Below are 14,297 nucleotides of genomic sequence, written 5' to 3' on the forward strand. Positions count from 1 at the left end.
TTTTCTCTTCACTTTCTTTTTTTTCATATGGAAATATCAATACGACGAGAACTATGTACTTTTTTACTTTTTTACTTTACTGTAAACCTGTGATGTGACAATAAAGCAGATTCTGATTCTGAACATAAACCCCGCTAGGCTAACGGCAAACAGGTCTCCAAATGGCTTCTCAATGTTGGCGTCACCACTATAATTGGTGTGTCATCTCAAACGAAGTCGTGTTTGTTTGTGTTTTTTATTCCAGGGTGAAGGGGTGGCCTATAGGGGCAGGGTCCTCATTGAATTATCCACTCAGCTGGAAGGAAAACCTGAGAAGAATGTGGATGATATCTCCAGTGATGACATCCTGGTGGCTCAGGTACTGACATTAGTCCAACTAGACCTTATATTATAATGTAAATTAGTCGCCTCTCTCTAAAGCCGAAGGAGCCCAAACTCCTTGCAACAAAACAGTTTTAAGGTCAACCACACCAATGCAACTCCTTGCAACTGCCATGGGGGTTTTGTTGCAAGGTGTTGCGGCTATAGTTGCATTGGCCTTTATGCAGTGTCTCATAGACGGGATATAGATGGTGTTATTTACATGAATTCATTACTACACCATTCATCCATTGATCTACTCCAGGACTGGCCCCTACTAATATTTTTGAAATGCTCTCCCTTCCCACGCATCCTTAAAGCCTCAGATAAGGCCCTCCTTGTGGTCCCTATGACAAATTGACAAAGTTACCCAGGGTGATCGGGCCTTTGCCGCCCGGGCACCTAGGTTGTGGAATGCACTGCCAGTACCGCTAAGGTTAGCGCCCTCCGTGCCTGTGTTTAAATCACAGTTGAAGACCTACTGTACCTCTACACCAAGTGTTTTTCCTAATGTGTTCTTAAGGTGATTGTACATACTTAAATTATGCTATTTGTTTGTTGTCTTTTTAACTGTTTTTGATATGATGTGTTGTTGTTTTTAACCTTGCTCTGTGCAGCACTTTAGACCATTGTTTTGAAATCATTCATCATTATCATTACTGACACCATGACCCTCTTGCCGGAGAGCAGAAGTTCCAGCGGAGGAGGAAGTTCTCCCTCTCCGCCGTGTTCCACAGTGCCTGCATGCTTCAGGAGCCAGGAGAACCAATCCAGTTTGAGGTCAGCATCGGTAACTATGGCAACAAATTGGACTCCACCTGCAAGCCCCTGGCATCCACCACCCAGTACAGCTATGCTGTGTTTGACGGTAAGAACCATTTAAAAAAAAAACATCAATTTGGTTGGTTTCCTCCTGTCACCTACTGTACAGTATAATGGAACCATCGGATTCTAAAATAAATGTCTGCATAAAACTTATACCATAAAAGTATGTATATAATCAAAAATCAGAAGGCAAAGCTCTCGATCTACTGTAACTTGGTGGATGAAAGCGGCCAAATGAGTTTTCTCAGGAGGGTGGGTGGCATCTTCAGTCATCCGGGAGAGAACCGCTGCTCCTCCTTTTATGTGGAAAGCAGCCAGTGGAGGTGGCATCTAGGGCTTTTATGTACTACTACCTTCCCTCCAACATGTAATCAGTACTACTACCTTCCCTCCAACAGGTAATCAGTACTACTACCTTCCCTCCAACAGGTAATCAGTACTACTACCTTCCCCCCAACATGTAATCAGTACTACTACCTTCCCTCCAACAGGTAATCAGTACTACTACCTTCCCTGGGCTGACACTAAGCCTGTGGTGATCCTCACCTCCTTCTGGGAAGACATCAGCCACCGTCTGGATTCAGTCAACGTCCTCCTCTTCATCGCAGAGAGACTGGTGAGAACTATAGTCACCCTGGTAGAGTGAGTGTTCAGATTCTGTGGCTGTTACTTGTTCTATACATGTGCATTTGTACATTTTCCTCGCAGGAGTCCCACCTCACCTCTTTAAAAACAGCCATCTTGGCTAAGATGCCCGAGAACCGTCTGGCAGAGATTTGGCTGAAACTCATCAACCACTTGATCGAGGATCTTAGCAGGTAAGACTGACGTCAGACTAGGTCTGTGTCACATGTAGGCTACTGTATGTACAGTATTTTTACAGTATTACAGTATTTGTTAACTGAAGCCACATCCACAGCTGTGTGATAAAGCGGGAGGGGTTAGGGGAGGCAATGATAGTGTGATATCACTATATAACAGTTTTTTTCATTGGCACGTTTGACTGTCAGTGTCAAAGTATCCAGGAAGAAGAAACACATGAAAAATCTTTAATAAAGTATTCAATCAATCAATCAATCAAAAACCAAAAATATAACACTGGACATAAAATTTGTCAGCTGAAATCACAGTGAACTTTCTAGGGCTACAACTTGTGTAACTAACTGTCTTTATGTGGAATTGTGCTTTGTTTCCAAGTGAGTTATTCCGAATTAGCTTTGATTAACAAGCGCCTCTGATAGTTTCCAGCTTCCGGAGCTGGAAGGCTGCCAGAACCTGACTGCACTGGACCTGCAGATAAAGAAGTTGCGTGACTGTGCGGCGGCCAGCATGAGGCAGATGGCCGGACGCATAAGAGAGGAGGCTGTTGACGTTAAAGCCACCGTCGGTGACATCGAAGACTGGCTGGACAAAATGAAGCAGCTGGCAGAGGAGGTCAGGATTGAAACCATCCATGATGATGACTCTATACTGTATGAAGCCAAGCTAGCAAGCTATTGGGAAACAATTAGGATGCTGAGATGAGATGCTAGTAACAAACAAAATATCACAATAGAGGGTATGCGCATGCATGAAGTGAGTAGCAAAGTGAGTTTAATGTAACATTGTTTTATGCAATTATATAGGACTTTGATGCATGGGCTGTCAAGACCAGAAAGTAGTTTTTTGCCAATCAGTAGGCGTTCCCGCATAACTTCCGGGTATGATGATGATGTCATGCACATACCGGTACGCTCTATTGTAAAATGTCAATGTTTGAAAAATATCGAACATTTGAAAGAATAATGTGTGTCGAGGAGATACTTCCTTAGCCCTTGACAGACAAAAGGACACACACACACACACACACACAAAGACCATCTTGCCTCCTCTTTAACATTCATATGTGTATCCCTCTCTCTCTCTCTCTCTCTCTCTCTCTCTCTCTCTCTCCTTCAGCCTCAGAACAGCATGCCAGATATCATCATATGGATGTTGAGAGGAGAGAGACGGGTGGCGTACGCCCGTGTCCCGGCCCACCGCATCCTGTACTCCACCTTCAACGAGCAGGCCTGTGGGAAGTACTGTGGAAAGACCCAGACCATCTTCATGCAGGTGCCAGTCCAATCTACTGAAACAAGCGGCTCTCTTCAAACCTTACAGTGGGTTTTACTGTTAAAAAATAAAATAATAATAATAATACAACATTTTGTTGTTTGTTAGTACCCCATGGACAAGAACAAAGGTTTGAAGATCCCCGTCCAGCTTCGTGTCAACATGTGGCTGGGCCTCTCTGCCCACGAGAAGAAGTTCAACAGCTTCTCCGAAGGAGCCTTCAGTGTTTTCGCTGAAATGGTATCTACAGTACACAACACTGTTGTTTTTTTGTTTCAAAGTCATAGATTGTGTAACTATACATTTTATTGAAAGCAATCCACGAGCATCCTTCTGTGTGTGTGTGTGTGTGTGTGTGTGTGTGTGTGTGTGTGTGTGTGTGTGTGTGTGTGTGTGTGTGTCTCTCTCTCTCCCTCTCCCCCTCTCTCTCTCTCTCTAGTATGAGAACCAGGCATGTGTGCTTGGGAAGTGGGGAACCACAGGTCTGGTGAACCGCCATAAGTTCTCAGACGTGAAGGGGAAGGTGAAACTGAAACGGGAGCGCTTCATGCCTCCGCGAGAATGGGAATGGGAGGGAGACTGGTTTGTTGACCCTGAGAGAAGGTAAGCACATGCACGCAGCCACGCACGCACGCAGCCACGCACTCACGCACACACACAGACACACACACACACACACACACACACACACACACACACACACACAGCTGTACGTGCTTCAGGGCTTCTAGAGCTTTAAGTCCACGCATCCTGTTATCAGCGTGTCGTTCAGCGTATAGAACGCTGGGTCACGGTGTTCACATTCACAGACGTGCTCAATCGGTCATCAATCATTGTGTTTTTCCATGCAGCAGCCACAGCCAGCCAGTCATATCAGAAGCACAATCAGAGGAAATGAATAAGCATTTTGGCATTCCCCAAGTACAGTGGGTGAACGAGCCCTGGTTCCCTGGCTGGCCTTCTTCAGCCTCCCTTTTGGGACATGTTTACATTCTTTCGCGGCGGCCCCATGTGTAAATAATAAGGCAATAAAAGCCTCATCTTCCTGAGCTGTTCCTCTCAGCACATAGCTGCCCTGTGAGTCACACACGTGCACGCACACACGCACACATTTATGTCCACACACACATTTATGTCCACACACACATTTATGTCCAAACAAAGGAGATGTCCACACAAAGGAGACACAAATTATTATAGATGCATTGGAGTTACACTTACAAATTCATGGCATGTGATTTCAAGGTACAATAGGCATGTCACTCAGTACTCAGGCAGGGGTTCTCAACGTTTTTGGCTCGGGACCCCCGGAAATGCTTTGGCCATGTCTCGCGACCCCCCCTCCCCACCACCAAAACAAACTGACTGCAAAGTAACAACATCTCCACCTTATATGACGGCTGCCAATTATAGCAGTGACACCACAATACTTTTCCAGCCTTTTTGCCTCCTTTTTGGGCATCCCAAGTTGTTGGACAACCAGTCTGTGTGTATTAAGCCCTATAGGCTGAGAAATATAAAGACAAATAGTCTGCACGCTTCCCAACAACCTGTGCTGTGTATGTGTCTCCATTCAGCCTGCTCACAGAGGCGTGTGCAGGACACACCGAGTTCACTGACGAGGTTTTCCAGAACGAGACGTGTTTCCCTGGCGGGGACTGGAAGCCTGCAGCAGAGCCCTACACTGATGTGGTGAGTCAGTGGTGGAAAAAGTACTCAAATGTTTCACTTAAGTAAAAGTACCAATACTGCAATTTAGAACTAAAATCACCAAAAGTAACTAGTAACTAAAGTTTTCAAATGATTCTAGTGAAGTAAAAGTACAAATTTTGTCTCTGAGATGTAATGGAGTAGAAGTAAAAGCACTGGAAGTTGGAAATACTCAAGTAAAGTACAAATACCTCAAAATTGTACAGTACTTGTAAAAGTACTTTACACCACTGTGACACACACACGCACACACACACGCACGCACTCGTTTCTCTGCCAGGGAGTGGAAGCCTGCAGCAGAGCCCTACACTGATGTGGTGAGATGTTTGATCTGTACTGTATAAAGTAACACACGTACACATACAACAACTGTATAAACTGTATTAACACACGCACGCACGCACAACCGCCACCACCTCCGTGATGCTTCTGTAAAGAAATAGACAAAAGCTAACCTTTTTTCCCCCCATGTCATCTGATCCCTCCCTTATTATGTTATTTACTCAAAGCAGGTGTTTTCTTTCGTTATTCTTGTTGTGTCAATACATTAAATGTGTTTCATTTAATTATCTCGGACAGCCAGACAGGAATGTTCAGAGGCGGAGGTTATATGTTCAGGAGTTTGGTAGATTTTGGGGAATTTCTTTTTATAACTAGACCCCATATATCAGGGGATCCCAAACGTTATTTTTGCCCAGGTACCCCTTGGGGGGTGGGAGATTTTATTCCAGGTACCCCCCTCATCCTCGCAACACCGATAAGCATATACTTACAATTTAGAATTCCATTGGAAGTATTTGTATTCAAACTTTTCAATCAAAGTCACAATGCGCTACCACATATTCACAACTTTTAATTCAGATGCTATCTTATATATTCTATAGAATAGATGTAGACCTATTTGACAGTGCCTTCCTTAATGCATAAACAACCATCACCTGCTCACAGTCACAGACACTCAGCCTGTGCTCAAACTTAAAGTGACTGGAGTCCATTTAATTTCTATCCAAAAGCTGTTGAATGATGGAATATGATTAAGGATTACGGCGATTATGGTAAGCTCACATAAAAAACTTAATTATTTTGCGGACCCCCTGACTATGCGGATCCCACTTTGGGAACCTTGGCCATATATCATGAACACAAAATGAATCATTATGTTGAGGGGCCGCTGTAGAGCACATACTTCCAAAAGCGCTTTCACTTCTGAACACAGAGGGGTGCCACGAATGTGAAAAGTTTAACCGTACTATGCGTTATCCCCCCTGCTTCCTCGAGGCGCTGACAGCTGCCACAGACGACTTCCACTGCCCTGGGTAGGCCACCTGGCCTGGCAGAGATATGCACTCCACTGAGTGCAACCTTTGTGCTTATATTGGGCTTTAGGCATGTCCCGCCTGCCCACATGTGACGTGACAGACAACTCAAACTTTATATAGTAGATTAGTAGATCATGTTAGTGTCCAAAAGTGCAAGATGCCCATGTATTTTAATAACAAAACAACAAACAACCAAACATTTCTATTTTGCGCAGAACGGAGAAAAGGCCCGGAGCCCAACAGAGTTTGAATGTCCCTCAGGATGGAGTTGGGAGGACGAGTGGAGCTTTGACAGCAACAGGGCTGTAGATGAGAGAGGTACGATAGGAAATATGATATATATTTATATTATATGTACCGGTACAATGTATTCCTATGTGTGTACCACACATTAAGACACATATGTGGCCAGATTTGACTGAGAGCCTGCCATCCCGCATTTTTATCCAAAATGAGTTAATAGCACAGGCAGACTCTTCACATACTTGGGTCAAACTGAACAACCAATATGTCAATTTGAAGCTATGATTTCCTGCTTTCATAGGACAATTTCCAAAAAATCCAATGGCAGACCCTCAGTCAAACATATATTATTCTTATGTTTTGCATTATGTGCAGTATATGTGCATGCAAACATAAGATGAACCTAAGATATTGCTAAAAGTTGATTGATCCCCCATCATGTGTATTTCCTGCCACCAGGCTGGGAGTACGGAGTCACCATTCCCCCAGACGATAAACCCAAATCCTGGGTGGCAGCGGAGAAGATGTACCACGTCCACCGCAGGAAGAGACTCGTAAGACCGAGGAGGAAGACGTCTGACTCCACGGCTGTTATCGAGGTGACGAGGAGGAAGATGAGAAATGGAATGGATATAATAATAATAATAGGCAGAGCGCCGTAGACATTGAGTCAGTGTTGTTTTTGGCAGCAAAGCTTTGTTTTAGTCATAGTCTTTTGAATAGCTTTCATTTAGTTTTAGTCACATTGTAGTCGACTAAATCTACAGTTGGTTTAGTCGACTAAAATGTTTTGACGAAATTGTCAGTATATTTAGTCTTAGTTTTAATCTTCATAGCTTAGCTTTTATTTAGTTTCCATTTAGTTTTCGTCAGTGGAAAAGGGTAGTCGACGAACATTTTTCGTCTTAGTTTTAGTCGACGAAAACAACACTGCATTGACTACAGCCTTGTCATTCTCCTATTTTTCTTCCTCCCCTTCTCCAGAGGCGGGATCCAGGCGAAGGCTGGGAGTACTCTTCTCTGATTGGCTGGAAGTTCCACAGGAAGGAGCGCTCGTCTGACACGTTCCGCCGCCGGCGCTGGCGTAGAAAGATGGAGCCGTCGGACTGCATGGGAGCGTCTGCCATCTTCAGGCTGGAGGGGGCGCTGGTGGGTATTAGCTGCTGGTGTCTGTGGTGTGCAGTACTGTACGCAAATGTGACCAAATTTGACTGAATTTTAGTTTTTTCATGTCATAATCAGGGAATCATAGCTTCAAATCGACATATTGGTTGTTCAGTTTGACCCTCCATCATATTTCATATTTACATGTCGATTTTAGCTTACACTTATTTCAGACATGCTCTAGTATGTGAAGAATCTGCCTGTGCTATTAACTCATTTTGAAGAAGAAAAAAGGGCCCTAAACAGCATGGCCAGTGTATGTATGGAACTCCAACCTCCTCCGTCAAACCAAACTCAGCTTCTTCTACGCAACGGTAGAGTCTGTTCTCCTATATGGCAGTGAGTGCTGGACCCTGAAGCCAACCCTGCAGAAGTCTCTATAGACGGGTGCTACACCAGAATGCTGCGTGTGTCACTCAACATCAGTAAGAGTACATATGTTACCAACACAACTCTGTATGATGGAATGCCAACCACGGGTAAGTCAGAAAATAGCAGCCAGGAGAATGAGACTATAGCAGGACACTGCCAAATACACCAAGAGCTGCCAGCCAGCAAAGTGGTGCTGTGGGAACCAACACATGGTCACGAGGACGTCCCACACTAACATATGTGGATGTACTCAAGAACAATGCAGGAGCGCAAATCACCAACGAGCTGGCCAGATGTATGGAGAACCAGGATGACTAGAAAAGCACTATAAAAATGCAATACATTATTATTATTATTATGACTGGAAGCAACGATGGAGGGCTCGTCTGAGTTATCAAGTATATACCTCTTAGTCTTACACCAGGAAGGGCCCATCTGTTGTGCTCACACACATTACATTAGGAGACGGAGCCATGTCCTGTCCTGAGTGATTTTCTACTTTGTGTGATTTTGATCATGGCTGATGGAAAGTGCTTCATTAAAGTGTCGCTCAATTTTTGTGCTCGAAGGGGGTTGATGTTGACGAGAAGACCAGTAAAAAAGATGCAGCCAAGCTGTTCGGTGCCAACACACCCACGGTTTCCTGCCACTTTGAACGTAAGTATTCTCGCCAGTTCCATTTGGCTGGCACTGATTAAACAAGACTGCGGCCTCGCTCCACTTCCTTCCAGGAAGGCTGACCCTAAATTAAGATACAATACATTTTTGCAGACCTTGCTAATTAGCCCCTGTATCAAGTCTTCTTTTTTATTATGTATTTTATAACACATTTCAAACACAAATATAATACCCGAGACATGACATATACACAATTACACATCATACACAAAACAGAAGGAAGATGGAAGGCAACAACATGATTTTGGGAGGCAGAGAACAACGATCTGGTACCACCCACTTTCAAAACAAACATGGGTAGATTCTCCTTCTACAGCACTGCCACCCAAGTGTGGAATGCTTTGACTCCCTCCATCAAAAAATGCAAATCACTGGCAAATTGTCACTGTCATGATTATGTATTGAACACCCAGGACCTGTATTCTGTACTGTTTACATTTCTGCCAATAAAGTATTCAATCAATCAGTCAATCAATCAATCAGATTATGTTTTGCACACACACTCCCTGGTTGCCAACGATGAACCTCTGCCCCAAATTTTCCAGAACGGCCTGTTATAGCGCCACCAGGAGACCGACTTTTGAAAAACACATTTTTGGATTTACTCCCCCAGATTCTGTCCAAAAATCCCGTAAATCGTTACACAAATACACACTATCTCTATAGTCATGTGTTCAAGATGGATCTGTCCGATATTTCAGATTCCATCCTAATTGGCTAACATTGTCTTTCAAAGTTTGCAGGATTGGCCCGTTTTGAACAAAAAGCCTCAAATCATTTACGTGAAATCTTTCACAGACTTTCGTACTAGGCTGAGGAATATATCCCACCCTTTTCACATTGGCCTGTTATAGCGCCACCAACAGGTGGATTTTTGCAAAACATCTTTTTGGAACAAAATGCCTCAAATCATCCAATTGCCATGTAAGAAGAAATGTCACCCTTTTCACATTGGCCTATTATAGCGCCACCAGGAGGCCACAACCTGACCTGCCCTGGTGGAGACCTGTGCCCCGAGGGGCACTTTTTCTAGTTCTGTTTTAATAATACACATCATCTTCCTTTCAGGATCGTATATGTATCATCTGAGGGTGTACGTGTACCAGGGCAGGAACCTCTGTGCCATGGACAAGGACAGTTTCTCAGGTAAAAAACATAAAGCAACGTAAATGATCAGTTTGTTGAAGCAATATGAAGCAAGGCATTTTCTCACACACATCCTGCAGGTCACACGTATCAGTGGTGATTTTGTCGACTAAAACTAAGTCACAAAATGTTCGTCGACTACCTTTTTCCACTGACGAAAACTAAATGTAAATTTGAAAAGGAAAACTAAGCTATGATGACTAAAACTGAGACTAAATATATTGACAATTTAGTCAACAAATAAAAACTAGACTAAAATGTTAGGAAGGGACTAGTACACTTAGTTGCATGCCGAAAATAGCAGATCTACAAGCTCACAACACGTCGCAGCGCGACACGTTGTGAGCTTGTAAATCAGCTATTTTCAGCAAGTGAAATATCAGCCATTACGACGGCATCAAGGCTCACCAAAATACATTTCAGTCGACTAAATCAACTGTAGATCGAGTAAAATGGTATGCTATTTAGTCGACTAAAACTAGACTAACACTAAAAGATTCCAGGTGACTAAAATGTGACTAAAATTAAATGAACACTATTCCACAGACTTTGACTAAAACTAAAATCAAAATGTGCTGTCTAAAAACACGTATGATAACTATATTACGCTGGTCTGTCTGTTCCCCTATGCAGATCCCTACGCCCATGTGTCATTCCTGCACGTCAGTAAGACCACCGAGATCGCCAAAGCTACCCTGAACCCCACCTGGGACCAGACGCTGATCTTCGAGGACATTCAGATATACGGAGACCCACAGGCCATCGCCCACAACCCTCCCAACGTGGTGCTGGAGTTGTTCGACCAAGATCAAGTGGTAATGTGCCACCTCAAACACTTTAATGCTTCCAGTTTTATCAGCGAACTACTGCAGTATAGTATACAGTATGAAATGTTTTTTCCTGTTACTGTCAGCAATGATATTCCACTTTGTGTGAATTCCTCTTTCGCAAAGTGAATTATTCTTTGTGACAGTCCCGAAACCAGGGACTGTTGAAGATGTTTTCAAATGGAAAGCTGCTAAAGGGTAAAGGCCTTTGTCCACTGGACATACAGACACATGCACATTGCACAAGCTTGTCAGAGGAAAATCAGCTTTGGAAATATAGCTACCACCCCTACATTTGTGTTAGTTTAGTTTTTTATTATTGTTCTTATTACTATTATTACTAAAGCTGCTAATGCCTGAGGAGCTGACTAAAATAAATGTAACTCTCAAGGACCTGTAAACAAGATGTAACAAAATACAATAACTTGAAACTTGAGCTCCATGGGTTTTATTTTGTCTCATCTTTTCTTGTCTAGGGTAAAGATGAGCCAATGGGTTGCTGCATCTGCCCTCCTGTTGTGAAGCTGAACCCCAGTGTGGCCGTCAAACCCAAGCTGCTGTGGTTCCCCGTCACCAGGAAAGGCCGCGGTGCTGGGGAGATGCTCGTAGCCGCTGAGCTCCTGCTAAAGGACAAGGTACCTCATCCTCTAGCGCACTTCGCTTCACTCCCCTTGTATTCCTTCTTGATGATACTTTGCAAATATACCTGTATGTTGGTTACTTGTTCTCTTGATTAGTTTTCTGTCACAAATGTTAATAATGTGATTTAGATGTGCGTTTGCTTACGTTGCATCCAAGCTCCTTAGGAGCTTCTATGTTGTTCTCTGAACACTGACCTTGTTAATTAACTATAGATCATGCTTACGATGCTGATTGTGATTTTGCACTTAGTTGTAAGTCACTCTGGATTTTTTTTCCTACAGTATGAAACCGTAACTGAGCTGAAGCTTCCGTTTCAGTCTGAAAATTTAGAGAATTGTGAATCTTAATACTTGGGGGAAATGCGCTAACTTCCTGCTGCTTTGCACCTGCAGGTGACAGAAGGAGACTTTCCCCTGGTGCCTCCCAGGCGGGGAGAGAATCTGTTCATGGTTCCTCAGGGCATCAGACCCGTGGTGCAGCTCACTGCTATCGAGGTACGGTATACGCTACACCAACCAAGCCCCGAGACCCAGGAGGGCTGGCCGAGACCCAGGAGGGCTGGCCGAGACCCAGGAGGGCTGGCCGAGACCCAGGAGGGCTGGCCGAGTGGCCAACTCTGTATCTATTCTAGGCCCTATAAGAAATGTCGTGGGCATGTGGCTCATACTCTGATGGGCTCACTTCCATGCATGGCAATTTGTGACGTTGGGCCTTAAACAGAGCATGCATGGACATTATTGAGCTTTGTGTGACCTTATTGGGCTCCATTTTCGTCACCGCTAAACCCCTTATCCCTAAACTTTTGTTTGTACTATTTTGCAAAACATTTTTGAATAGTTAAAATGGCCAGTCTACCAGCTCACAACGTGTCAATGTAGATTGGCTAGTTGAACTATTCAAAAATGTTTTTCAAAATAGTAAAAAAAAAGGCAAAGAAGTTTAGGGATAAGGGGTTTAGCGGTGACGAAAATGGAGCGCCTTATGTGAACACCTGGAAGTGTACAGTATGTGCTGTGTGAGAAAGTTCCAATGAAATGAATGACCATGTCATGTTTCAACGCTGCCTCCATTTCTTTTATATCTGCCTGTGACACTTATCTGCCGCCCCTGAATTGCCTGATAACTTGTTTTTGCACCACACTTGCATGACCAGACAAGTCCAGCCCTACCCTAAGCTATCAGACAGCTACAGCTATAAATAAGAAATGAAAAAAAGAAGATTGAAATCACTGCTCTGTCTGTTGTGCCTGTCTCTCATTTATCTAACCCCCATGGCCCTGTTTTATTACATTCCTGCCTCTGTGTTCATACTTGAACTGTGTGTGTGTGTGTGTGTGTGTGTGTGTGTGTGTGTGTGTGTGTGTGTGTGTGTGTGTCCAGATCTTGACCTGGGGTTTGAGGAACATGAAGACCTACCAACTGGCCACGGTTTCTTCCCCCAGCCTCATAGTGGAATGTGGCGGTGAGATCGTTCAGACCGCCGTCATCAGGAACTTCAGGAAGAACCCCAACTTCCCTGGATCCGTGCTGCTCCTCAAAGTGGTACGCACTACTGTCCAGTGCATGGTGTTTTTGTTTAGTCATAGTCTTTGGACTGAAACTTTATTTAGTTTTAGTCATATTTTAGTCGCCTGGAATGTCTTAGTGTTAGTCTAGTTTTAGTCGACTAAATATCATGAGAAGAATTTTAGTCGACTGAATCTACAGGTGATTTAGTCGACTAAAATGTGTTTTGGTGGGCCTTGATGCCGTCGTAATGACTGTTTTTACACTTGCTGAAAATATTTTCAGCATGCAACCAAGTGTAACATGACTTCTACTGGATCTCTCGTCCACTAGTCCCTTCCTAACATTTTAGTCTAGTTGACGAAATTGTCAGTATATTTAGTCATAGTTTTTGTCATAATGGCTTAGTTTTTATTTCGTTTTTGTCAGTGAAAAAAGGTAGTTGACAAACATTTTTTGTCATAGTATTAGTCAACGAAAACAACACTGCTACTGTCCCTGAGCGCGTGTCCAACAGTTGCATGTATCGTTTTGAGGGCAACATAAACGGGTTGCAAAAAGCATGCGTCAAAACTGCCACCTCCATTATTTTCCAATGGACCTTTCCCACTTAGGCAATGTCACTACAAATGTCCTGTTGTTGGTGCTTATGTTGGTGCGCAGCTTGTGTGTGTTTCCCTTTACACATCTAGATATTCAGCGTATCCCCTCACATACAGTAGGGCTGTCACCATTACAAATTTAAGTTGACGATTAATTGTCACGCAGATAATCGCGATTATAACGATTGAATTGTGTTTGGTGGCGTTGAACATTAGAACATACAGTATGAATAAAGAATACATTTCTGTTTGCCTGGTAATAAGAAAATGCACGGGCAGATATGACAAATAACTGAAATGTACAAATAAATGACTGACATTCCTTATTTTTATATTCAAGAAAATAGTGGAAATAGCATGACAAAGTGATCAGCTATTTCATAAAATCATTTTGAGAGATATAATTTGCGATTTGACGATGACGTAATAACTGTGACAGGCCTCACCCTCACAGTCTTTCCTCTGCACACACACACACACACATACACGTAGCTCCTGCCCAAAGAGGAGATGTACACCCCTCCCATCGTGCTGAAGGTCGTGGACCACCGACCGTTCGGCAGGAAGCCCACGGTGGGTCAGTGCACCATCGACTCGCTGGAGGCGTACCGCTGCGACCCGTATCGCCTCAACAGCGATGTCGCCATGTCTGCTAGCAGAGGTAATGTCCCAATACTTGTCCATTACTTGTCCAACAGATGTCCCATATTCCAACTCTTTGCACTTTCCTGACCTTTTCCTGGAGGTTTTCTGAAAGTGCATGTTTTTCCCTGCAGGTTTTGTTTGCTGATTAGTCTCGCTAATTCTAC

General features: G+C 43.6%; 1 protein-coding gene across 3 annotated transcripts in view; it reads left to right on the top strand.

Moving 5' to 3' along the window:
- LOC308328086 (myoferlin-like) overlaps positions 1-14,297 on the top strand; it is a 52,516-nt gene that overhangs the window by 27,618 nt on the left and 10,601 nt on the right. For all 3 annotated transcript variants that reach the window (XM_080781778.1, XM_080781779.1, XM_080781780.1), the window contains 19 exons: positions 245-358; positions 1,051-1,228; positions 1,677-1,801; positions 1,894-2,003; positions 2,427-2,619; positions 3,124-3,279; positions 3,388-3,519; positions 3,719-3,882; positions 4,857-4,971; positions 6,524-6,626; positions 7,011-7,150; positions 7,536-7,700; positions 8,657-8,744; positions 9,834-9,911; positions 10,545-10,726; positions 11,215-11,373; positions 11,773-11,874; positions 12,761-12,922; positions 13,981-14,149. In XM_080781778.1, the coding sequence (XP_080637904.1) occupies positions 245-358; positions 1,051-1,228; positions 1,677-1,801; positions 1,894-2,003; positions 2,427-2,619; positions 3,124-3,279; positions 3,388-3,519; positions 3,719-3,882; positions 4,857-4,971; positions 6,524-6,626; positions 7,011-7,150; positions 7,536-7,700; positions 8,657-8,744; positions 9,834-9,911; positions 10,545-10,726; positions 11,215-11,373; positions 11,773-11,874; positions 12,761-12,922; positions 13,981-14,149 (2,635 nt within the window). The remainder of the gene's footprint in view (positions 1-244; positions 359-1,050; positions 1,229-1,676; positions 1,802-1,893; positions 2,004-2,426; positions 2,620-3,123; positions 3,280-3,387; positions 3,520-3,718; positions 3,883-4,856; positions 4,972-6,523; positions 6,627-7,010; positions 7,151-7,535; positions 7,701-8,656; positions 8,745-9,833; positions 9,912-10,544; positions 10,727-11,214; positions 11,374-11,772; positions 11,875-12,760; positions 12,923-13,980; positions 14,150-14,297) is intronic.

Source organism: Protomyctophum bolini (genome assembly GCF_963924005.1).
Source record: "Protomyctophum bolini genome assembly, chromosome: 14".
NCBI lineage: Eukaryota > Metazoa > Chordata > Actinopteri > Myctophiformes > Myctophidae > Protomyctophum > Protomyctophum bolini.